This window comes from Grammomys surdaster, unplaced genomic scaffold (genome assembly GCF_004785775.1).
Source record: "Grammomys surdaster isolate TR1022 unplaced genomic scaffold, NIH_TR_1.0 843, whole genome shotgun sequence".
NCBI lineage: Eukaryota > Metazoa > Chordata > Mammalia > Rodentia > Muridae > Grammomys > Grammomys surdaster.
In genome coordinates this window covers 1011660-1034743 of record NW_021605262.1, presented here as the reverse complement: position 1 = coordinate 1034743, position 23084 = coordinate 1011660, and the positions used below count along the sequence as shown (strand labels likewise).

The following is a 23084-nucleotide window of genomic DNA, read 5'->3' as shown; positions in this document are numbered from 1 at the left end:
TTAACACAAACACAGACGACTCTCTATGCAAGGCCAAGAAGTCCTACAGGCAAACGTTTTTACTTCTACAAAGCACCTTACTGAACTCAGACAACCCTTACTGAAATTGAGAAGAAAACACATTTCACTATAAACATTCATGGGAACCATTTTAAATATCCTGGGACCCAAGGGAAAAACACACAGCCTAAATGGCTCCACATCCGTGTGGCACCAAGGACTGCCATCTGACCTGTACTCCCAGTAGGATTTGACCAAGAATTAGAGAAAGTTTCATTTGCTGAGAGGGTCTCTACAAGATGGCATCCAAAGCTGGGCATGGCAACTCCTGCTCATAAGCCCAGTAATTGGGAGGCTGAAGCAGGTTGTCAGGTTCCTGACTTAACCAAATCATCGAAACGATGCCGATGCTGTTGAAGGCTGAGGAGGAAAAAGAACAAGTCTTGAGACACCTCCCTATAAAACACAAATAGGGACAGGCACGAGAGCAGGCAGGTGTCTGCCAACGAGCAGAGCTGCCACCACATGAGGTGACAGGCAACCAACGGTGACACAAGTCCTAGCTGCCCTGCCTGTCTGCTCTAGTCAGACTAAAAGCCCAAGAACATCCTACAAAGTAGCTAACCCACACCCTATAACTAAGCCACACCCTGTAAGAGAAGGAATCACAAGATGGAGGCAGCCAGGGCCACACCAGCTGAGACTGTCATCCAGCTGCTTGGAAGTGAGGCAGTTCCAATGGCTAGGGCTTAGTGGTCTTTTCACCTCAAGGTCAGGCCCATGTGTAAGACCTATGGCAGGAAAGACCCACTGCTGCTAAAATGCTTCCCCTGGGCAGGGAACTAAGCAAAGTCTGCTCTTCCTTCTAAGAGCCCAATAACATGCTTCATACACATCCCACGGTTCTACCAGCATTCATTCTGGGGAACCAATGAATTACTGGGCTTATTTGTAGAGCAGGTGAAGGCTACTTACAGAGGCTCCCCTGGGTTTCCCTCCCCTGCAAAAGGCAGTGCCAACGTCTTTAGCCAGCAGATGATGGCTTCCCCACAGACACAGAGATGGAATCCTCACCCTGGTCTTTTTGGCCTGTATCCTCTGGCTCCTCCCCAAGGTAGAGTTGCATACAACTTGTGGTATGGAGCAGCTGGACATTCATTCAGGTGAAGATTCTATGACCCTCCCCAGGGCATGAAAATAGTCAACAAATCCAGCTGGATTGATCTTTTATAAGCAAGGCACAGCTGAGCTCCCAGAGATAGCTGGTGTTTGGCTCAGAGCATAATAGGAAGACACGGAGAGCGTAGGTAATGTTCTAATGTAACTAACGCTCAACAGTGCAGACAAAATACATCACACATACAGGAAAGGAAGAGCTCCTGCAAGAACGCTGACGGCAGAATCTGGGTGAGGGGAACACGGCTGACAGGGAAACGTTTCAAGAGGCCAAGGATACAGAGACATCACTGAGTACAAAGTTTGCCCTACATTTGTGTGCAATAAGTAAACTCAGACAGCACATCTGAGCACGAGGCTGACAGGGAAACACTGCTGGAGAGGACAAATGTGACCAGGCTAGCACTCCTGGAGGCAAGGCAGGGGACACAGTATAGTTCCACCCAGGTCTACTTCTCCATCTTTAAATGCTGAGACCGTCAGTGACTCAATCGGCATGAGTTTTGCTCTGTGCTAAAGCCGGGTCAAGGATCCAGCACAACCCAGGTCCTGTCTGTCTCACCTTACTGAAGCAGGAAGCTGCTCAGGACACACTGGCTGACAACTCTGGAGCAGGCCAGCTTTCAATTCCTATACAAGAGGACTCTGGTTTTCGCTCCCATTAGCCAACTAAAAGCAAATCCAAGTCACATGCCAAGACATATTATCATAATAGCTCTTTATTTCATGACCCAAGCAATCTCCACCACACTTAGAGCACCTCCAGGATAAGCACAAACGGTCCCCAAAACTGCTCTCATGATTCAACAGCCTTCCCTCTGGGATGGCTTACCTCACCCTTTATCACAAAGGCACAGAAGTCACCTGAGACCTCAGTGTCAGCCTGACTGCACAACCCTCTGATGTGCAGTCCAAAAAGTATTAATGCACAGCGCTGCTCCCCAAAGAGTTGCAGATTTTTACTATAATTTTAGGAGACTAGGCCACTATTGGCCCCACGAGTGATCTGAACTTCTGCAAAGGCTGTGTTGCATTAGCCTGTAACAGCAGAAACATGTATCCACTTTGCAAAAGCAACTCCTAAATGCTAGAAAACACAGCTCTTCCCAGACTGTGGCCACCCACTCATTTCCAGGTCCCAGCTAAGGACATTCTAGATTTGATCTCCAACAAGGGATGGTACCAATTCAGTGTGTGGAGACATCTTCACCGGGATGGCTCAGCTGCACCTGGGTCACATGCAGGGGCGGAGTCTGGGGTGCAGGGGTCTTGTGCTGTCTGCTTGGCATCCTCTTCGTCTTCATGCTGCTCTGGGCTGGCAGCACTCTCGTCCGTAAGAATGACACCCTCACTCTTCTTCTCTCCCAACACCTCCACACCCATCATCCTGAGGTAATGAAGCCGCTCATTTTTGGGCACAAAAGTTCGAATGGAGGCCTTTCCCCGCCACCCACACAGCACGATGGGGCACTGCAGGGCGTCTGGATTCCTGCCAAAAAAGAAGGGCCCATGTAAGCATTAAGCACGCTGTTCAATCCACCATCTCGTGGTGTCTACACGCAACCTCTGGAAAAAGTGCTGAGCCTACTCCCTACTCTGCCATGTGTGCGGTCAGAGTTATGATCCTGCTACCCTCAGTGCTGCTGGGAACTCCCCACAGGGCAAGGCCCTAAAACTCCTGTAGGCTGCGACTCCTGCACTAGCCTTCAAGTGTGTGCTGTGGTCACACAAGCTGCCATGCCCAGCTACTTATCCAACAGCAGGCACACATACTTACGCAGAATCTGGTTCATACTTCAGCACAACACTTCCCTTTGCTAGAAGAAAAGAGAAACAGACACATGTGACAAGGTTTTTCACTTTCACAACTACTGAGCAAATGTGTGTGCTGTTCCAAGAGGGGTCAGCGAGCTCTTGGTCTCAGGCACAGGCTGAAGCAGAGTCCGGAGAGTGAAAGACAGAGACACAGAGAGACAGAATACAATGTGTGTGCAAGAACATAGTATTTAGCACATTCTCTGGGAAAGAAACAAGAAGTTGAGAGTTAACTGGTCAATTCTAAACACTCAAGGTTAAATAAAGTCCCAACTCCTAGATACAGCAAAAATAACATGAGAGTTAACAAGTCCTATACTCTGTCAGCTAGACACAGGGTAAGGGCCAGTGGGACAGCTCAGCTGGTCAAAGTGCTTCCTGTCCAAGCCTAAAGACTGGAGCCTGAAGTCAGACCCAGAAGCCACCCCGGACAGAGGGAACCAATTTCTGCAGGTTGTCATCTGACCTCCCCATGTACACTATGGCACGGGTATGCCCCATACCCAACCAAAGATATCAAGTAAACCTTCACAGAAGATTTAAAAGAAAGAAATGTAAAGTTCCTGTTCCTTCTCTGCTGAAGGGAGTGTTCTGCATTCTGCAGGCCTGTGACTCACACCAGGATGAGAAGAGGGTACAGGAGGCCAAGACAGCGTGGTACCCCAGACTGAGCTGCACTCACCAACAGACTGTGAGAAAGGTACAAACAAAAGAAAAGCAGAACAGGACACACTTGAAGATGTCACCACGGTGACCTAACACCGGATGGGCCTAATACAGGGGAACCTGAACTCAAGTCCTACCAGGTTTGTACAGGAGTCAAGAGGTGCTACATGACCAGAACTCAGGCACCATCCAGCTCAGCAAGGTGCCAAGAAAAACAGCTGAAGAGGCCAGGCCCCAGTGCCTTATGATGAGTACAAGTAGGGGTTCCCTGAGGGACAAGGCAAAAACCCTCAGAAGGACTCAAGGCTTTCCTACACGTGGCACAGCACATCCTAAGCTCACCATAGTCTCTGTAAGGCTATCTCTAAGTGACTTCAAATCCCTTCGGGAACACTGACCTGTCAGCAGCTGTTATCCCACAGGCATTCTGATCGTGAATGCTCTAGCAACCCATTGTGATTCTGTATTACTTGCTGTGTAGCCAAGCATGACCTTGAATTTCTGATCTTACTAAGTGCTATAACTACAGGCATGCACAGTTCATGCAGTGTCTGGAGATCAAACCCAGGGTTCTGAGAATGCTGAGGGAACCTTGTGCCAACTGAGCACATCCCCTGCCAGACAGGGCTGCTTTTCCTCTGTTATCCTCAACCCATAACCAGTCAAATCTGAGGGTGTGAACACACAGGACTAACTGAGGAATGTGCAGCTGTCATTTGCAGTCCTCATGGAGGTAATACAAGCTAGCTAGCTCTTGGACCTTTACTCACTGAGGTCCTTGACTTGATTGTAGGCCTCACTGCTCAGTTTTCTAAAGAACGGGTTCTCCTGGGTCAACAGGGTCTTCACATCTTCCATGGATACAGTGATGATTCTTGATTTGATAAATGGATACAATGTATATATTCCCTGTAAGAGTGAAGAAAGAGCACTGTGATCCATGGTCCACGAAGGGCTTTCTTGTATGGTTCCTGACTTGACTCAAGTCCCTCCCTTGGCTCAAGGCTACAAAGAAACCTAGGTCCTGGAGGAACTTAGTGGCCCACCAGAAGGCCCCTCTCTGGCTGTTTCACATTAACCATGGCTAGGACTTTGAAACCCTTTTCCAAATTACCTCCTGTGCCAAACGGAACGCACAGTCAAACTCTTCACCACTGTTATTTCGACGCCAGACTTTTATCCCAGTGTTAATAACCTGTAAGTTAAAAATGAGATTCACCGGGAATTCAGGACAACCTTTCACTGCTGCTCCTTTCACTATAGGCCGTATGGCTGCCAGTGAACAGCTTTACAAAGAGACGGTCAGAACAATGGTCCTTTTCTGGAACTGGTTTTCAAGAATCAAATCACAGTTCTAATAGCTCCTATGCCCATAGCTTAAGGCAACCATTAAACAATTAAACACGAGAATAAGTTGGCCACATCTAAGTATGCATCAAGACAGAGGTGCCTCATGTTAACTGCTCCGACAGCGCAGAAGACCCAAGGAGCTGAACAAGGCAGCTCATGATAGCACTGTCAGGAAGCACAGTCACCAGGCTGGCAACGCTAAGAAAACTGTCCAGGAAGAAAACAAAGAGGACACACTGGGACCTGCCCCTCCCGAGTGAAAGCAGTGGGTGTGCAGGGCCCTGCTTGTGCTTGGCCCCGCCCCCCCTGCCCCCAGCCACCTTCATCTTCTCGCTGTTGTTCAGCAGTACATTCCTCAGCTCCTTGGACACCATATAAAGCTGCCGCTTCTTCCCTTCTGTGGTTCGCGTTAACAAATTCATCCTCGGGAACGAAGGATCCAAAGCGTAAAACTTCCTGTCGACAAAGGAGCACTGCTTACAGCCCGGCAGCCACCTGGCCGCACCTTGGAGCACAGCAGGATGTGCCCAGAGGACAGCCAGGGAAAGGGCTGGTGCAAGAGCTGCTCTTCTGCAATTGCTATTTCAATGACCAGGAGCCCAGACTCCTAACCTGGGCCAAAGCTTCAAGCTTTCACAATGCATGCATTTCTGTGTTCCCTATGCAGACAATTCATTCTCACTCGAGCCTACTGGCTCCTCAAATTCCCAAGTAAGAGCAGACCAGGAGCCTCGGCCACTGCCTGCTAGACTCTGTTAAGTGATCTAAACCCACACTGGGTCCCAGCTGACAGTGCTTCCTGTCGCCTTTACCTCCAGGTGGTTTTTCAGCTTAATAAAGAAGGCTGGTATCTCCCAAGTACTACCCAGATCTAAGGCACGATCAGGAGGAAGAGAGCTAACTACCAAATACTAGCTGAAGGTGACTGTAAGGCATGTGCTTTGCTACAGTCAACTTTATAAAGCGGGATTCACACGGCTGGCTCCTTACTCAATAGGTGGAAATAAAGGGTCATCTTCAGGAATGAATACAAACGGGTCTTCTTTAAATCCAAACAACTTCATTTTCTTTGATGGAGGAGGGCTGAGGAGGGAAGAGGGAGGTGGTGAGGTGGTCAGCAAGTGTGGCAGGAGCAGTCCATACCAGCAGCACTCATCCTGCCCTGCCAGCACTCAACCCTGTGCTGTAGTGCTACAGCATCTGTGGGTGCTGATTAACCTACACAACACAACACACCAGTTGTGCCGTGTCCCCTTTCCCCTGAAAGTCACCATGGCTAAGGCTCTGGGACCCCATTTAATTTAACAAGGAGGGCTATAAAGACGACAGCCCTACTCAGATGTCGTCCTCTTCCTCACCCACACACGCCATCTTTCTTCTCATTACTCTCTGTGTTCTCAGTGGTGCAAGTTGCTTCTGAGTCACCAGTTCCAGTGATCATCTGATTTTCCAGCTCAGACTGATCACTGGGATTTCCCTCTGTGGATGCTGCAGGGCTGGATGCCCTGGGCTCTCTGGCCTCTGTAGATTTACTCTGTACCTGTTAAAGGGAACAAATTCATTTTCACACAGAAGCAACATACTTCACACCACTGAAGGAAATTAAGACTAGTATGTTCCTGTCAACCAGTTCTATTTTTTTTATTGCACTGGAAGACAAATATTCTTTTTACAACATACTGCTTTTAAAATGCTCTTTAAATGGAATCTGCAGGCACTGTTCAATTCAGAGCTGACTCTCCAATAGCCTCACAAAGAACATCCCAGAGGCCTATAGAGCCAGCCTGCTCTTACTCAGTAACCCTGTGTCCGTTCTGGGTAAGGCACATGAGTTCACAGGAATGTGAGTTTGTGCTAACCATGGGTCCTGCAGGGTTAGGCTCAGGCACATAACTGATGACATCATAACAAAAGAGAGCTGTGGAAATTGTTCCAGGGTATAATTAGAGGGAAAACACATCCAGGGCCTCGGGAACTAGAGTGAAGAACCGAGGCAATCATGATATACAACTAACTGGCTTCAAAGCAGAGGCAAGCTGTTTCGTTCACACATTGAAGCTCTTTTAGCCTGGGGATGCAGCCTGGTATTCTAGCACGCTTGCCTACCACAAAAAGCCTTCTATGGTTATAGAATGCAGCCAGGAATTGACGTGCAAACTTCTGTTTCGTCAAGGTCATCTTAAATTAGGACTAAGGCTTCTCAGCTCTGAAAAAAACAGAATGAAACTGTTCTCTCAAAGGACCTCATCCTTCTCTGGCCACCGGTGGCTGAGGGTAACTGTTGCTCCAGCTTCTAGCTGATCTAGCTGAGACTATAGTCCTAAGTCTAGAGTCCCAACTCCTTGGGAGTAAAGCTTAGAGCTGTACTCTTCTCTGGTAGAAGTAGGACGGCAGCCATATGGCAGTGTACATTTTCTAGCAGTGTGCTTAAAACAGAAGTAAAGCTGACTTGAGCTTTACTAATACATTTTACTTATGCCAGTGTGTTTGAAATACTGTTTCTACGTAGTCATTTGAGGTTTAATATCGGAGGGCACTTTGTGTTTTCTTACAATGTGTTTTAACAGTGGCATGCATTTAGTTATTTGGTGCTGATGTTGAAACTAGAGTCCGTAGCCTATGCTAAGCACATGTTTTGCCTCCAGCCCCAGTAGTGTATGCTCTGGCTGTGACGCTTCTTAGTGGGTAATAGTGGCATCTCCTGCTCTCACTTCTGACAGCCGGTGGCTCTAAGCTCGCGGGAACAGTTCCGGGGCTGTTATGAGTATGCTGTAGACTGACCTACACCTGAGGTGCCTCTGGCTTCATGCTGTTTTAAGAGGGTTTTGGCCTCTCTTCCATTTTACTGTTGATATATTGTTTTGCTTTTTAAAACACTTTTGTGTCACTTGCTGAGTTCCATGTTAGCACATCTCTCTCTCACTCTGTCTCATACTCAGTTTCGGGTATCTGGCCTGGCTTGTGTGTGAGTGAATAGTGTGCCCTGCTAGAGACATACTCCCATGAAGTAGTATCTTACTAGTCAGTCATGCAGAGGCGGACACCGCTCACAATTAAAGCCACAGACACAGCACAGCTGTGTGTAACAGCCTCCCACAACGGCTCAGGTCAGGAGGAGACCGTCTTGCTGTGGGGCAGCACTTACAGTGAGCAGGATGTACCTCATGATGCAGGGCGGTAAATGTCAGAGGACTCATCACGGGCTCAGAGTCCATAGTCCTGCCCACCATCCATCTCATGGCCTTTCAACTGCTCTTAAGGAGCCGGGGATAAGACAGAGACAGGATGTGCCCCCAAATACACCCTTTCTCACTGGCTCTTTGTGGAGAATGCCTATGTTTATAAAATCTGAAATTCAAATGAAGCCCCCTTTCTTTAAGCTCAGATTTTCTTAACACCCTCAGCCCTCAAAACCTCCACTTTGTTCTGCATTTGAAATGAATTACCTCTTACAGGTTTTGTCTTCTGTTAAAGCTTACCTTGGGCTGTCGTTTGTTCCATGGCATTGGTGCTTTCTTGATCAATACTGCCACAAAGAACCCTCCAGTATTCTGATGATGGGGCAGTATTCGAAGGCTACAACAGCACACACACAAAATGTCATGCAAATGATCCCTTTGGTATCACAGAGTCTGGCCTTATGGCAGACACTCAGCCCTATGCACAGAAGAGCCGCATAGCCTCATTGAAAAGTCCAAGGAGGGGAAGGCAAGGGGCACACAGGGCTAGGGAGACGAACGTGGTGACCAAGGCACACTACCTGCATTTATGGCGCTATCAGAATGAAGCAACTGTGCTGTATGTACAGTTACTACACAGAAATGAAGAGAGGAGGGAAGGCACATGCAGTTGCCAAAGTATTAACTCTGAAATTGGAACCAATTCCAGTATTTGTAAACACTGGTGCCAGCAAACAATGGATACCAACTTCATCACCTGACAGACGGTCTCCCTACTCCACAGCCCACAGTGCGTACAAACTTACCATCGCTCTAGATGCATCGCCTGTAGCTTTTCCAGGTCCTTTGGTGGGAACATGGTAGGCCGGATTTGCGTATGCCTGCCCTGGGGAACCTCATGCCAGTCTGCAAACCACTGCCCATCTCTAGTCATGACCTGTTGAAAGAGACCAGCACAGTGACGAATACACTGGTATCCAGGGCAAGGCGACTGCCCCACATGAATAACCTTCACCTCAAAGTCCAGGATCAGCATCATCACAACCACTGATTCGGTTTCCATTTTGTTTTTAAAACAAATGTCAGCTTGTTTTGTGCAGGGAGATCAAGGGGGAACTGCTTTGATTTATAAACCAAAGTTTAACTGCAAACCACACGCATTGAAGAAAAAGTATCAAGGTCACATTTATAGGCATGAAAGCAAAGCCAGGTTCCATATGAGAAACAAAAGAAGAAAAAAACCCACATACAATTATAGCATTTGTGAAACAGAATCTGCAAGTGAAATCTATACTGTATAACCATGTGATGCACTGATTAACAATGCACAAACACAAATGTTTTCCAATGTTTGTGGCTCTTTCAAGGTGTCCTTGGTCCTTAGAAATAAAAGTCCCCATCACAAGATTACCTTCCACTGTGAGACTCCAGGCATCCACTTTAGTCCCGGCAACTCAGCAGATACATCAGCAAGCTCGAGAGCACCTAGGAACATACCAAACAAACAAACAAACAAACAAACACCTCACAAAGGCTTGTACAGTGTGCCCATTCAAAGAAACCCCAATAAAGTGCATACACCAACTCCACTCTTAAGAATGACCAGAGAAGGCAAGTCCATAGACAAAAAGCAGCTTAGAGTGGGACAGGGCGTGAAAGCCAGCGAGCATGAAGAACTTTCTTGGGGTGCAAAAACGGTTACAGACCCAGCTGAGTGAGTTTACTAAAGTCATTTAACTACATTCTCAAAATGCAAGTTAAAACTCAATAAAGCTGCTAAAACACACAGGTATTTTTATGGTTACAATGAAGCTGTAAGCCTAACTACAGAGTCACTGCCTGTGTGCCCCCACAACTAGGATTCAGAGGCAGGTGTGTTCTACACACACATTGGCTAGGTGATCTGTGTCTTCATGCTTTTTTGTCTAACAATCGTCCCAGAAATTATGTTCAATCATGAAAGTTTTCTAAAATTGTCCACTGGGTATAATGGGGGCAGCCTTACAGCAGGGCAGCTGTGAACATTCTCTGGTCCTGTGGTCTACAACAGTGACATTTTAAGAAGCTGTACAGTGGAGCCATCAGTTAGCATTTAACCAGCTACCAATACAGACTTGAGGAAAACGACAAAGCCCCTTGGAGAGGTAAAGACAAACCAAGTAACTGTAAACAAACCAAAAGGCTAAGGGAACCTTCCACAGAAGCAGTCTCCTCTTAAGAGCATCTCTCCTTCAAGCAACCTCCAAGTGTCAACAGCAGTTCTCTCCAGCAAGGGCCACTGGCTATATCAAGGAGCAGAGCTCTCCCCAAGCCAGGCAGGAGCTCAGCCCATCTCCAGATTCCATGGCTGTGAGCCATCTTTCCTCCATGTGTTAGCTCTGAGCATCTGACAGTCCCTGCACCTAAGTCCTCTATGTACTTCTTGTTGTTCCATTTTCTGTTTAAAGCTTTCGAGTAGGAACAAATGCCAGGCCTGAAGACAGAAGAAAGGGTCCTGTGCTTCGGGTGAGATTAGCTGCATCAGTGTCCACTCTAGTCAAGGGAACTGCTCACCAGGAAACCAGAGTCATTTTTTATTCCAATAAAAAGCACCACCAGAGTGTGAATCCCTCTAATCCTTCAGCTACCTTCAGAGGGTTCTGCTGAGGATCACTCTCAGGAACTGTTCGCGCCAGTCAAAGACTGTCACTGAGCTACATCCCCAACCTGGGCTTTTTTAACAAGGAAGTCCTGTGAAGCTCAGGCTAGCCCTAACTTAGTCCCTCTGCCTCCCTCTCCCTGAGGCTGACAGCACAGGTCCTCCATTTGGCTTAAGTGAGAGGAACTAGCTGCCAATGCTAAGTATGCTGAGTGCTTCTCATAGCTCTGGGACTAGACTGTCCTTCTAGCTATCAGAATCCCCATCTTCCCTGAATGTCAGCTAACAAATGCATAAATCTGATCCCTTGGCTCAGAGTGCCTATGAGTATGACATAATGATAATTTCCTTCTCCATGTGCAAAATAACTGTTCCAAAACCCCATCTTTACTAAGGCTAAATAAAGTGTAAGAATCCAGTCCAATACATCAAGTGTCAATCCAAAGGACCCAGCTGAGGGCTGACTACACAGCCCAGAGCAGCCAGAGCTGAGGCACACCTAACGCATGGGATGGCAGGTGGTGGGTGCTGAGCCACAGGAAGTGGGAATGACCTTCCCATGCTATGTTTAACTCCTCCATGCTTGTGAGGACGGCACACTGGTGGACTGTGATATCAAAACATGAAAAAAAATCTGATTGCTTTAAAAACCTCCAATACAGGTTCAGTTAATGGCGGAAAGCTAAGACTTCAGCAAAAGGCTGAAAGTGAACCACTTTCAAAACCATCATAAAAACGCTATTTTGGAATACTGTTAGAAAACGTTGCCTGGCTGACATCACAGTATAACTCAATGTCTAAGACTTCACAGCAGTGGGACGGGGACTAACAATTATTGGTCAGCCAAGGACATGTCAAAGCTGGAACCTGGTGTTACGATGTACGGTGACATCACTACAAAGAGCAGCCTGACAGTCCTCAAGGCTCACTAAAGCATGCAGCCATCCCCGTTCAGATGCACACCCTAGAGCATGCAGGGCAGAGCATGCAGGGCAGAGCATGCAGGGCAGAGCATGCAGGGCAGGCCAAGAGACTCGGAACACAGTGTCACAGCCCCAAACTCATAGGAGCTCAAAGTAGAAATCCAAGTGCCCACCACCGATGATCTGATCAACGAGATAGAACTGGACACACAACTGAGTACAGCTCAGCTTACACACGGAATAAAACCCTGACAGAACCTTGCACTGAGGCAAACAGGGCAGTCATGAAAAGACAGCTATGGGATGACTCACAAGAGGACCCTAGAGTCACAATTCCAGAGACAAAAGCTGAATGGTGGCACAGGAGAGACACACAGCTTCAAGTTCAGTCTTGCAGGATGAGGAACTGAGGACAGTGGTAGAAGCTGCACAGCGTCAATCAGCCTAGCCTACTGCGCTGCACACTTAGAGAGAAGATGCTCACTGGGGATTGTTCTACCCCATAAACTCCTTTATATAAACCAATGTATAAGGGCCTGGGATAGTGACAAACACTCATTTTCTCATTAGAGAAAAATGAGCACGGCTTTGTCCTCAAGCTTTCAGGTTCCAAGCAGTTGACAAAATTACATCAGTCTCAGAAGCCCATTCTTAAGTACAGCATCTCACTTGAAAGAGTTACAGACAACAGTTAAGCACACACGCCCACTCACGGCCCACTTTTTAAGGGCTGGGTGCAGGCATGCTCACCTTCGCTCTTCTCCAGCAGAGCTGCTATCACTGCCTCATCCTCCACCGGGTTCAGGGAACACGTGGAGTACACCATCCTGCCCCCTTCCGCCAGCTGCTCAGCACCTCGAGTCGCAATCCGAAGCTGTAGGCTAAGGGTAGACCTTAGGTTACCACAACAAACAGCCCCAGAACAGAAGCTACAGAACACCTACTTACTCCATTCCATACATGATTTTTATGGCAGTTTTACAATAAGAACAAAGCAAACATCTTGTCTCAAGATTGCAAGTGAATTTAATGTAGTCATATATAAGCTGTATGTCTGTTCCAACATCTATTTTTATGGGTTCTTTTTTCTGTTCTGTTACATGTTTCCAACAGTTTAACAACAAAAGTATAACGTATTTGAAGAATTTCTCTACTAAAAATCTTCACATTTATTGAAACATGTAGTTTTCCTATGAAAAATACAAACGCTTCTCTCCATTTCAGAAAACCAGTAGTGTTTAATAAACAAAGTACTTGTTAACTTGTTTGTAGTCAGTTTACACTAGTACACTAGACCATCCATTACCCACTTTAGAACACGTGCTTTTCATGTTAAAAGGAAAAAAAGAACAGCAAGCTCTCTAGAGAAAGCCACTGAGAACACTGTGCAGGAGGAGGGTCTAGAAGGACGACTCAGCAGCTAAGAGCATGCATTGAGGACCTGGGTTTGGCTCCCACCATCCACATGGTGGCTCATGAACTTGAGCCCTCTGACCTCCATAGGCACCAGGCACACACAGTGTGCATCTATATACATGCTCAGGCAAAACATAAACAGGGAAGAATGCCACACACCAACACCGTGATGGGTTCACGGAAAGATGCTACCATGAGAAGTCCAAAGTGAAACGGACACAGAAAGCAAATAAATATGTACTATGACAGCATAAAAAGTAGCTGTTACTATGCCTTATTTATTAATTTAGTAAGTTAGTTAGTCAAGACAGAGATTCTCTGTATATCAGCCCTGACTGTCCTGGAACTCACTTTGTAGACCAGGCTGGCCTTGAACTAGAAGAGATCTGCCTGCCTCTGCCTAAGTGCTGAGATTAAAGGCACGTGCCACCATGCCAGCTCAGTTACTGCTCTTACTTAAATAAGACTTTAAAGCGACTGTTTCCAACCTTCCTAACACTGCAACCCTTTAATATAGTTCCAAATTATTTTGTTGTTACTTAGTAAGTGTAATATTGCTACAGTTATGAATCATAATGTAAACACCTGATACATATCCTAACAGTGTCACAACCCACAGGTTGGTTGACAATCACTGCTTTAAAGTAACTTCTAGTGGGCAAATTCTCACGAGGCAACAATTAACTGTGGCTCCTGGTGCGACCAGTAGATGGTCTGCCAGGGAGCCACACATCTTGAAGTCTGCCTGTCTCAGGCCAAACAATCCACTTACCCATGGAGCTGCAAGCTGTTTAAGGTAGTCCACTTCTTCCAGACATCAATGTTCTTTCTCATTGTGCCATCGCCACTGGAAAGAAGATATTTAACACGTGAACCCTGCCCAGGTCATACTCAGGCTGAACTGCAAAGCAGATGTTATAAATACTGACTAAAGCAACTCCATCCTCAAACACTTTCTACTTCCACTTTCAGAAAACTACACTTTACATTCAAATCCAAAAGCAAGTAACAGGAACAGAAAGCCTCACTGGATTGCTGCAATGGAGAAGTGCCAGCTACTTGTGACCAGATCCACAGTGTTCCTGCTCCAGCTTACGACCCCACAAAGGTTCATTTCCATATGCTGCAGGAGCAGGTCCACAAGGCAGGAATGTCCTGGCATATAATCACTACTTTAAAATGACTCTCTGGCTGGATGATAGGGCTCATATGGTAGAAACTTTACCATAATTTCAAGAATTTTCTTCAGCCTATAATCAAGAGTTTGTAAGATCAACTTATTTTCAGAATATAAAAATGTTTTATAAAACCCTACGGGTTGAAAACATGGGACCTTCATGGTTAATCAGAATATTATAATTAAAGAAATAAGAGAATTCACGACTCATGTATTTATCACGCTTCATACAGAACACTGAAAGTTTTACTTACCACACTGTTAGTTAAAGTAGTCCATGCTTTTAAGTTTCATGCTAAAGTATAAAATTTCCATTCGTTTTAACTCAGCCACACTCAGTGCTACCAGCTACAAGTCAAACTAAGTTCTGCTATAAGCAGTATGTTTAAGAAATGGCATCCTTTCCAAGAGTTGTCTTAGACACTTTGATAGGTTCTCTCCGCAGATTCTGAGCTCTAATTTCCACCAACCCATTCTGCTCAGGTATTAATGCTTGGGTTTTACCTACTTCTGAACTGATGTCTACAACAGGACAGGGTCTTTCCTTATAAAATAGCTATTAGTGATGTCATACAATGTTTCTACACATAAAGTCTAATTCTCTAACATTTATACCATAAAAACTGAAGTATCAATCAGTACACAGTTAAAATGAGTTCCACAAAGGTTTCAACTCTTAAATTTCTTTCACTAAACTAACAAACTTTAGTAGAAAGCTGACATTTTTTATATACATGCTCCAAGAAGAGAATACTTAAGCTGTGTGTGTGTAGATTTTACACTCCTCAAGGATGCTCCATCTCTTCTGGAGCTGTTATGACGTTCTATACCCAACACCATGCTGAACTGTTTCGCAACTACCTCAAGTCTTCTTTATGTTCAACCTAGCTCCCTCCTCCCTCCCCCTGGCTACAGGAGCCGTGTGCACCACCGCGTTCCTGTGCTACTTCATTTCATCTAGTCTGTGTGTGACTGGACTTCCTGATAGAGTTTAAGCATTCTAGCCTTTTAATAACATAAATACCTGCAAGGGACATCACATAAAACTCGATCATAGAAGAGAATCTCTTTCCTTCCGTCCACATCCACTGTAAGTCTAGGTATGCTGGATGCGTCATGGTTTACCACCATGATGCAGGGACTGCTCAACCTTTTGGCCTGATGGACGAGCAGATAGCAGCGCTTGTTGTCCACGTCATTTGCGATTACAAATCCCTCTAGGAACATAAAATTGGAGTCAGGAGAGATGCAGCAGAAGCAGACTCATCCCCTGAAACACACAACCAGAACCTCAGGGTCGGCAGGTGAGGAGGAAAGCTCCGTGAGACGTAAGACCTCAGAACAAGACTTTATAGAAAAGGAATTGACTGTCAACGTGTCCACTGGCACCTAAACCCTCAAAGCCTTACGACTCCTCTGTTAGCAGGTGTTTACCTTGTGCCAACTCTTGTGCCAATAGCTCTCCTGCTCATATTATTAATTATGAGAGAGGTGTAGACAGAAAGGCACATAAAATCTGGCAGAGTTAAAACCTTGCCCATGTGCCAGTGCTCTGCTTTAGAATGAAAATCTGGCCTGGGGTAGGGTCTGGTCACCTGAGCCCATTATCTGGTTCTAGAACATGATACCCAAGCTCAGAACCACCCCAGGGAGTTTCCCAAGTGGAGCTCCTGCTCATTTCTGGTTCCTCCCATACTCCACCAAAAAAAGACACAATATGCTTAACAACGCTTACAACAGGACTATGCCTCACAACAGCAAGGGACACAAGACATCAGGTATACAGAGAAGAAACTGCTCCTGCCAGAAACGGGACTTGGGCAGCTGCTGACAGTCAGCAAACAGGATGGACCAAAGCTGACCTGACCAACACTAGAAATTCTGCTCCCCACTCTCAAGAAAGACGGGAACTCTGCGGAAATGGCTGCCATCTCATGAGCATCCTGCAGCCTCCCCACACCACTGCCCATCTCATCCCACTTCACATATGGCATCCAGTGCTGCCACGACCCTCTCTTGAAGGTGGGGGACCTGGATGGAAGGGGCTAAAGCAATAATTAAGATCATGCAACTGCTTCTCACCTACAGGAGAAACTGAGCAAAGCAGAGTGTTCCTACTCAAATTCAAAAACAAGTCTGTGCTATGTGCAGGCCCGTTTCCTACTACAGCAGACACAGGAATCTATCAGAAAGGGTTCTGAGTCTCACTGTGCTGGTTTGAGAACTCATCATCACAGTGTGCTACCTTCAGTTCTTAGTCACAGGAGCAGTCACTGCCCAGGAAGCAGGAAACGGGAGGACTTCTCCTTGAACACAACCCAAAGCAGCTTCCCTGCCCCACAGTGATTATTACCTGGAAAGGGCACACTCATGTCTGCATGTAACATTTCAATTAACTGTGTGGTCTTGGATCCAGGGGCTGCACACATGTCTAAGATCTATAAAAACAAGTAAGCAAACAAACAGGTATCACTTATAAGAAGCTTTAATACTCTGCATTCAATGTCATTCTAATACACTGACTTGCACTCCAAGACCTAACCTAAACCTCTACCCGATGAAGAGAATGTTCCCTGCTCATAAAACCAAGAAGCCACGCAACAACAGAGGCACAGTGTGCACAGGGCTGAGGAAAGAGTGCTGCTGGGAACTGTGGAGTCAGAAGTGAGCAGGAATGACCCTGCGTGACAGTGCATGTCAGCTCCACAGTGTGGCCCCACTGCATTCCTTCTTCCTTTTCCTCATCTGGAAAATGCAGTCATGGGATATGTGATGGGATGGCAAGCCATCAGGTTCCTGATAATCACAGAGCAGTGTTTGGCACTAACGAGCACCATAGAGCCAATGGGAATTAGGCAAAAGGATCACTCAAGATTATCTCTATAGTTAACTTGTTATGTTAAAAAAAACTTGAAGAGTGGAGAAAGTTATGTGTGACTATGTATATTGTAAGACACAAGACAAAACTACAAAAACAAAGCCCTAAGAGGACAGGCTAATACTACTAAAAATAAAAGGTTTCAGCAGAGTGGACACGCACTGCCAATACCTACCTACACCTCCCCACCCCCCACCCACGTCTTCTATCTGGTACATTACCTTATGGTGTGGTTCAACGTTGAGCAGCAGTGGGGGGATCATGCTGACAGCCTCTTGGCGGCTGATGTTTCCCTAGAGAAGAAGAAAAACAAAAACAGCAACAATAAGAAAAACAGATTTCAAATGAGGAATGTATCAAGTGTGATAGGAAAAGCCCATGCAATCTTACAAAGAATAAGCAAGTCTCTACTATTACAAAATATCTAGTGAGGAGATTTTCATATCAATCAATAGTTGCTTGCTATTTAAAGATAATTAAGAACAAGCCATTAGCATCAGGTTCGAATGTCAGGTATGACACTGGAGTCAGAAGCACGCTCTCGTTCCTCCTAAGTCCAGGGTTGGGTGCGTGTCTTCAAGGGTGGTCAGCTCTCAAGAGCCGCAGACAGCCGGAAGCCAGCCCAGTGTAGGAAAGAGAGCCATGACCAGGCACTCATCCTTCTTCTCTACATCTCCTCCACCAGGAACCCTCCATGTCCACTTTCTAGAGCTGAGCAACTCCTCGCAGAAACCAGACATCAGCTACGAATCCCATCTTCATCTTTTGGGCAACTAATCAACACCCTCGTGTTGTTCTCACACGAGCCAGGGCGTGAGAGCTGGCGTCAGTCGCCGACAGGGAACTGCAGGGCAGTACTGCCTCAGTCAGAACCCTACCAATACTGGGAACATGTAGGCTTCTCATAAGCTACCTGTTTCGCTGCACCTGAAACACTTGCCAAGCATCTGACACATGACAAGTCAGGCATATATGACAGTCAGGCCTGACATCTTCACCTGTTAGTATCTATCTGGTCAGCAGTGCCTCTGTGGCATCCACCTAAACTTTGATTCACTCACCTAGGCACACTGACTAAGCTTCTGGTTTATCAGTGTGACTGCTTCCAAACCTCCGCAGTTAACGAAGCAGCCTTCCTCCCTAACAGTGACCTTCCTCACAACTGGGTCTCCAATACCACCTAGCTGCCTACTGCACTGGTCACCACCCAGCCTATGCTCTATTCAAAGTACAAACTGGATGCTCCCTAATGGTTTGCTAGCCTTTTACTCAACAACCAACCTAGATAAGGGCAGAGTACAGACAAGGATGTGGCAGCTTTCAATTCTTACTATCCCGAGAGGGAAAGTCAAGCAAACTTATGCCCTTTACCTATGAGGACAGAAAGCCATAGCAATAAATAACAGCCAGTAATTGGAACTGAGTCAGACCCAACTTTCAAATTGGTGATGGCATCAGTAAATAGGGAAGCCCAGTACTTTTAAAGCTTGGTGAACAAGAAGCCCACTGTATCTAGTGGCACAAAACGATTCACTTGATCTGAAAGGAGGGGAAACCCTGAAGTAAAATGTGAAATTAAAGATCCCAAAGGAAAGAAAAAGAAAGCTATAGAGTGTATACTTATCCAGCTCCACATTAAAGTACAGGAGCTGTACTGGGACACCTCTACGCTACAGTCCATTGTCTCTAAAGTCCAAGTTGCTCAAAACAACCCAGAAGGTCTGCACCTATGAGAATTACACTTGGCTACATGCATTTGGTTGCATTGGTCAAGGTTCAATATAGGAAAACACAATAGGCAAGATACAGTAAGATAAAGTGTGACATTAATAGTGTCATGACAAGTAAACTAGACAGCTTCCAGAGTCCACTGTGGCCTTAAAATCTTGGACATGGTATGTATGACAGTCAAACACACATATCTAAGAAGAAAAAGGAGAGTCTACACAGAAGTACTATGAGAAACAGCCTGGACCTACACTCAGATTCTACAGGCATGGGCATCAACCAAGAGCAGACAGTAAGACAAAGTGACAACAGAGACAGGTGAACTTAGTCAATCATAGGAGACTAAAGCCACTGCCTCCTGACCCCAGCCACTCACAGGTCAGAAGCACAGTGCCAGTGCCATCAACAGCACTCAGTGTTTTCAGGCCTCAGTGCACCACAGAACCCACTTACAGACTCAGTCTCGCTGACCAGGAACTGATGAAACTTTGCCAGCAATGGGGACTTTCTCAAGATTTTCCGACTTAAATTTGTGTGCCAGGCAAGTTCCTCAGGGTACCTAAATAAGACCAAAGATATTCACCATTTTCATACAATAGGGCATGAGTAGCAGGCATTCACATGTTGGACAAATTCCTAATTATGACTTTGTATATTTTCTATTTCTGTACAAAGCAATTCTATAAGGCAACAAAAAGAGCTTACGTACAAAACCCAACCCTACAACCCACTCCCATTCTTGGAAACCACAAATGCACTCAGTTTTGACAAAGTCTGTTATCAGCTATGCAGACTGAAGAATGAAGCCTCCTGCCATTGGTGTCACTCTGAGGACATTCCTTCTTTATGAAGTCAGCAATCAGGACAGGTGTTATCTACACCTGGCCTGTACACATTCACTTATATGCAAAGGCAGAAATAAGGGCCTTGGTGTGACTCATAGCACCCTGCTCACCAAGCCTACTCAACCCAGCATCAAACTAAGCAGGTCAGACAGTGATTAATCTCTGTGTCAGTGCTGATTGTTACACCTGAGACAGGACAATGAATTCCTATAACAATGCAGGTCACAAAGGTTCTGTGTATCTCTGTAGCCATGGTAACAACTGGGAAAATGAAATCAGGCTGACTAGAAAACAGACCAAAATGACAAATTTGAAACTTGGGAGTGACACGGAGAACAGCTCTTCGCATCTTAAGACCCCGCTCAACAGTTGTGCATTAAGATACTTCTGTTAATTTCTGTCTAAACTTCGAAAACGAAATTTTCTGTGGATGTTATACACAGCATCCTTCCACTCACACATTATGAACTGATCTTTGATTTATCAACAATTAAAAACAACTGATATATTCATTCTGCTTCACTAGAGGCAGTTACATGGATGCCACCAGTATGGAGTCCTAGTGTGGTATTTGGGAAAACTTCTGTACACTGATTTTCGTGTCTGACATCCAGGACTCATTTAAATGACCCTGCTGTGGTTAACTATGGTAAGGATACTAAAAAAATGAAAAATGGCAAGCTATAGTCCACAATTTAAAAAAGCACAAAAGGGGCTGGAGAGATGGCTGGGTGGTTAAGAACACTGACTGCTTTTCCAGAGGTCCTGAGTTCAGTTCCCAGCAACTACATGGTGGCTCACAATCATCTATAATGGAATCCAATGCACTCTTCTGGTGTGTGTCTGAAGACAGTTGCAGTGTACTCATATAAATAAAAATAAATCTTAAAACAAAAAGCACAAAAGGTCACCTAAATAAATACACAAGAAGACATCAATATATAAATACCCAAAATGCAGACATGGTGGCATAGGCCTTCAATCCCAACAGAAGAAGGGACAGTCTCTCTGAATTCGAAGCCAGCCTGGTCTACCTAGAAACTTCCAGACCAACCAGAGTTACATAATAAGACTCTGCCTCAAAACAAAAAAGCATAAAAAAAATCAAAATCTACAGTTACCAGACTAAATTCACCGTTACATAGCAGCTGCTTAAAATAATTTTCTTTTGTGAAAATTCTACCTCAAAATCTGAAATATGAAACCATAATTTAAAACTTCTGTAAGTTCACTCGGGGTGTAGCGTATCTGAGTTGATGCTAAGCATTCCAGGTACTGAACAAGGAACGCTACGCCTTCAGCACCAGGGATCACAGGCAGTAAAGGGCTGTCATAGGAGGAGCGCCTGGCTGCAGGATACAGTGGAAGACTGACTGAACCTGAGCCTACAGGCAGACTGTGCTGGGAAACACTGTACACAGCCATAGCGACCTGTGACAGACTGACAAAGCCTGTCTTCCCTCCCTGAAGGGAGAATATCTACGTGGAAAACTAGGGACTGTAAATAGAAGTTCGAGAAGCCACTCAGGAACATCAAAGAGGAGGAGACTGGACCCAAAACCAATTAACCGAACTCATGAAGTCAATTAACTGCAAGTCATTTATGAACATGCATACCCCAATCTCATGTTGATAAAAGCACTACAGAGAAGAACATTGAGAGGCTTGAAAAGAGGCAGACATTGCTGGTACATGGATTGATTCCACCCAGCACAGGCAGGTGGATGTGAGTTTGAGGCTAACCTCGTCTACAGAACAAGTTCCAGGACATCCAGAAATCCTGTCTCAGAAAACAAACAAACAAACAAACAAACAAACAGATGCTTGCAAAGTACATCCGGGCTCTCTATGTCAACAGTGACTGAAGAGCAGAGAGATGCATTCCAGGGGGGTTGCGGACCTAAGAAACACCCAACATGAGGAAGCATTTTGTACCCACCAGCTTAGTGGTTGTGGAACTTCCACTTTCTGTCCATCTACCTCCAGGTCCTCCAACTCCTTAAAGTACTTGTTCTTCAAGCAATGGAGAATCTCTTTTGCATGGCTACGAAAAAAAACAAGAAAGTTTCACAATAATCTAAGAAGGTGAGTTGGTAAGACTTAATCACTCTAAGACTGCAAGTATTTTAAATGTAAAATCAGTTCTGAGAAGATGTTCCATAACCGACCCTGGATGTGTTGACTTTTTAACTCTGTGACCCAGTTAATATCTAAAAAAGCAACACAACCGATTTTCTAATTCCCTCCAGTTCACTGCTGTGTTGGACCACAGGTTGGACAAATCTTACAAGTAAGGTAAATCCAATACTGCATTTCCGCCCAGCTTCATTTTTTTATTTGCAACAAGTCTTGGGGGTGATGTACACTGACGAGAGGGGAGAGGCAAAGTTTCCTGCTGCTCCCATGGACTCAGGAGTTCACCCATCTCCTGCCCCCAGGATCTTTCCCGGGTTGCATTTTCTATTCATATTCTACTCTCCCACCCGCAGTGCCTAAGCAAACCAGGCTGCTCCTGTGCAGTATAGCTTCCTCTCCAAAGCCCAAGTCCACACCTCAGAAAAGACACACCAAACTTACCTTTTGTAACCAGTGATTCTCAACGTGGCTGGGAGAGGCTCTCGAAGTGAGTCCATGAATTGGTCCCATTCTCCCTCTGGCACGATTTTGAGTTCCTGATAGTAGTGCTCGAAGAGCTTGTTCTCCTTTATGATCTCGGGATATCCACCTTCCCAGCCCTGATAGGAAAGCAACAGGTGAGTAAGCTCCGACACCCGCTAACCCGGCCCACAAGCAAGGCCCCCACGCGCGAGCCCACGGGGCGCCCCTCTCGCCCCGCGCCTACCCCCTGGCCGCGCTTCCTGCCGCCGTCGCCGCCGCCTTCTTCGCCCTCAGGCTGCGGCGGCTGCTGGCACCGCCGGCCCCGCGCCCGCCGCCCCATGGCCCACGCCGCTGCACACGCGGAGCGCAGACAGCGATCCAACACACAGCAAGCACGCTGTACTTCCAGCTGCATCCCGAGGACCCTCACGTCCGGGGTCCTAGCAGGGGCAGTCAAGAAATATGCCTGAAAGATACAACATGCTCTCGCCGAAAACTTACGCGAGAAAAGGATGGTATTCCTATAGAGAACGCGTTTCCTCACGACAACCCCAAACGCCACTGAGCGTGAATCTTTCCGTCTTACACGGAGACTCAGGCACCTGCATGGACGACAAGATCGTGGCGCGTGCGCAGAGTGTCACGGGAGTGTTGGCAGAACTGTTACTGTCCTGGCCAGATCGTGGAGGGGCGTG

The 23084-nt window shown here is 46.1% G+C and overlaps 1 protein-coding gene across 1 annotated transcript; it reads right to left on the bottom strand.

Annotated features, from left to right (window-relative positions):
- Positions 1–1877: 1877 nt before the first annotated feature.
- On the bottom strand, positions 1878–22744 carry Nsun2 (NOP2/Sun RNA methyltransferase 2). The gene is made up of 19 exons (XM_028782714.1): positions 22634–22744; positions 22369–22526; positions 21731–21835; positions 19400–19505; positions 17440–17511; positions 16694–16778; positions 15365–15557; positions 13936–14010; positions 12498–12628; positions 9598–9671; positions 8993–9123; positions 8487–8583; positions 6366–6547; positions 5998–6090; positions 5328–5463; positions 4772–4852; positions 4428–4566; positions 2954–2993; positions 1878–2665 (listed from the first exon to the last, which is right to left on the bottom strand). Exons 1-19 carry the CDS (start codon positions 22727–22729, stop codon positions 2383–2385), a joined length of 2277 nt encoding a protein of 758 aa, XP_028638547.1. The 5' UTR covers positions 22730–22744; the 3' UTR covers positions 1878–2382.
- Positions 22745–23084: the final 340 nt, after the last annotated feature.

Coding starts and splice junctions, on each gene's coding strand:
- Nsun2 (XM_028782714.1), bottom strand. CDS start 22,729: ATGGGGCGGCGGGCGCGGGGCCGGCGGTGCCAGCAGCCGCCGCAGCCT. Junction 21,836..22,368: donor AGAATCACTGGTTACAAAAG/GTAAGTTTGGTG, acceptor TTTTTTTCGTAG/CCATGCAAAAGAGATTCTCC. Junction 9,672..12,497: donor TCTGCTGGAGAAGAGCGAAG/GTGAGCATGCCT, acceptor GTATGTTCCTAG/GTGCTCTCGAGCTTGCTGAT.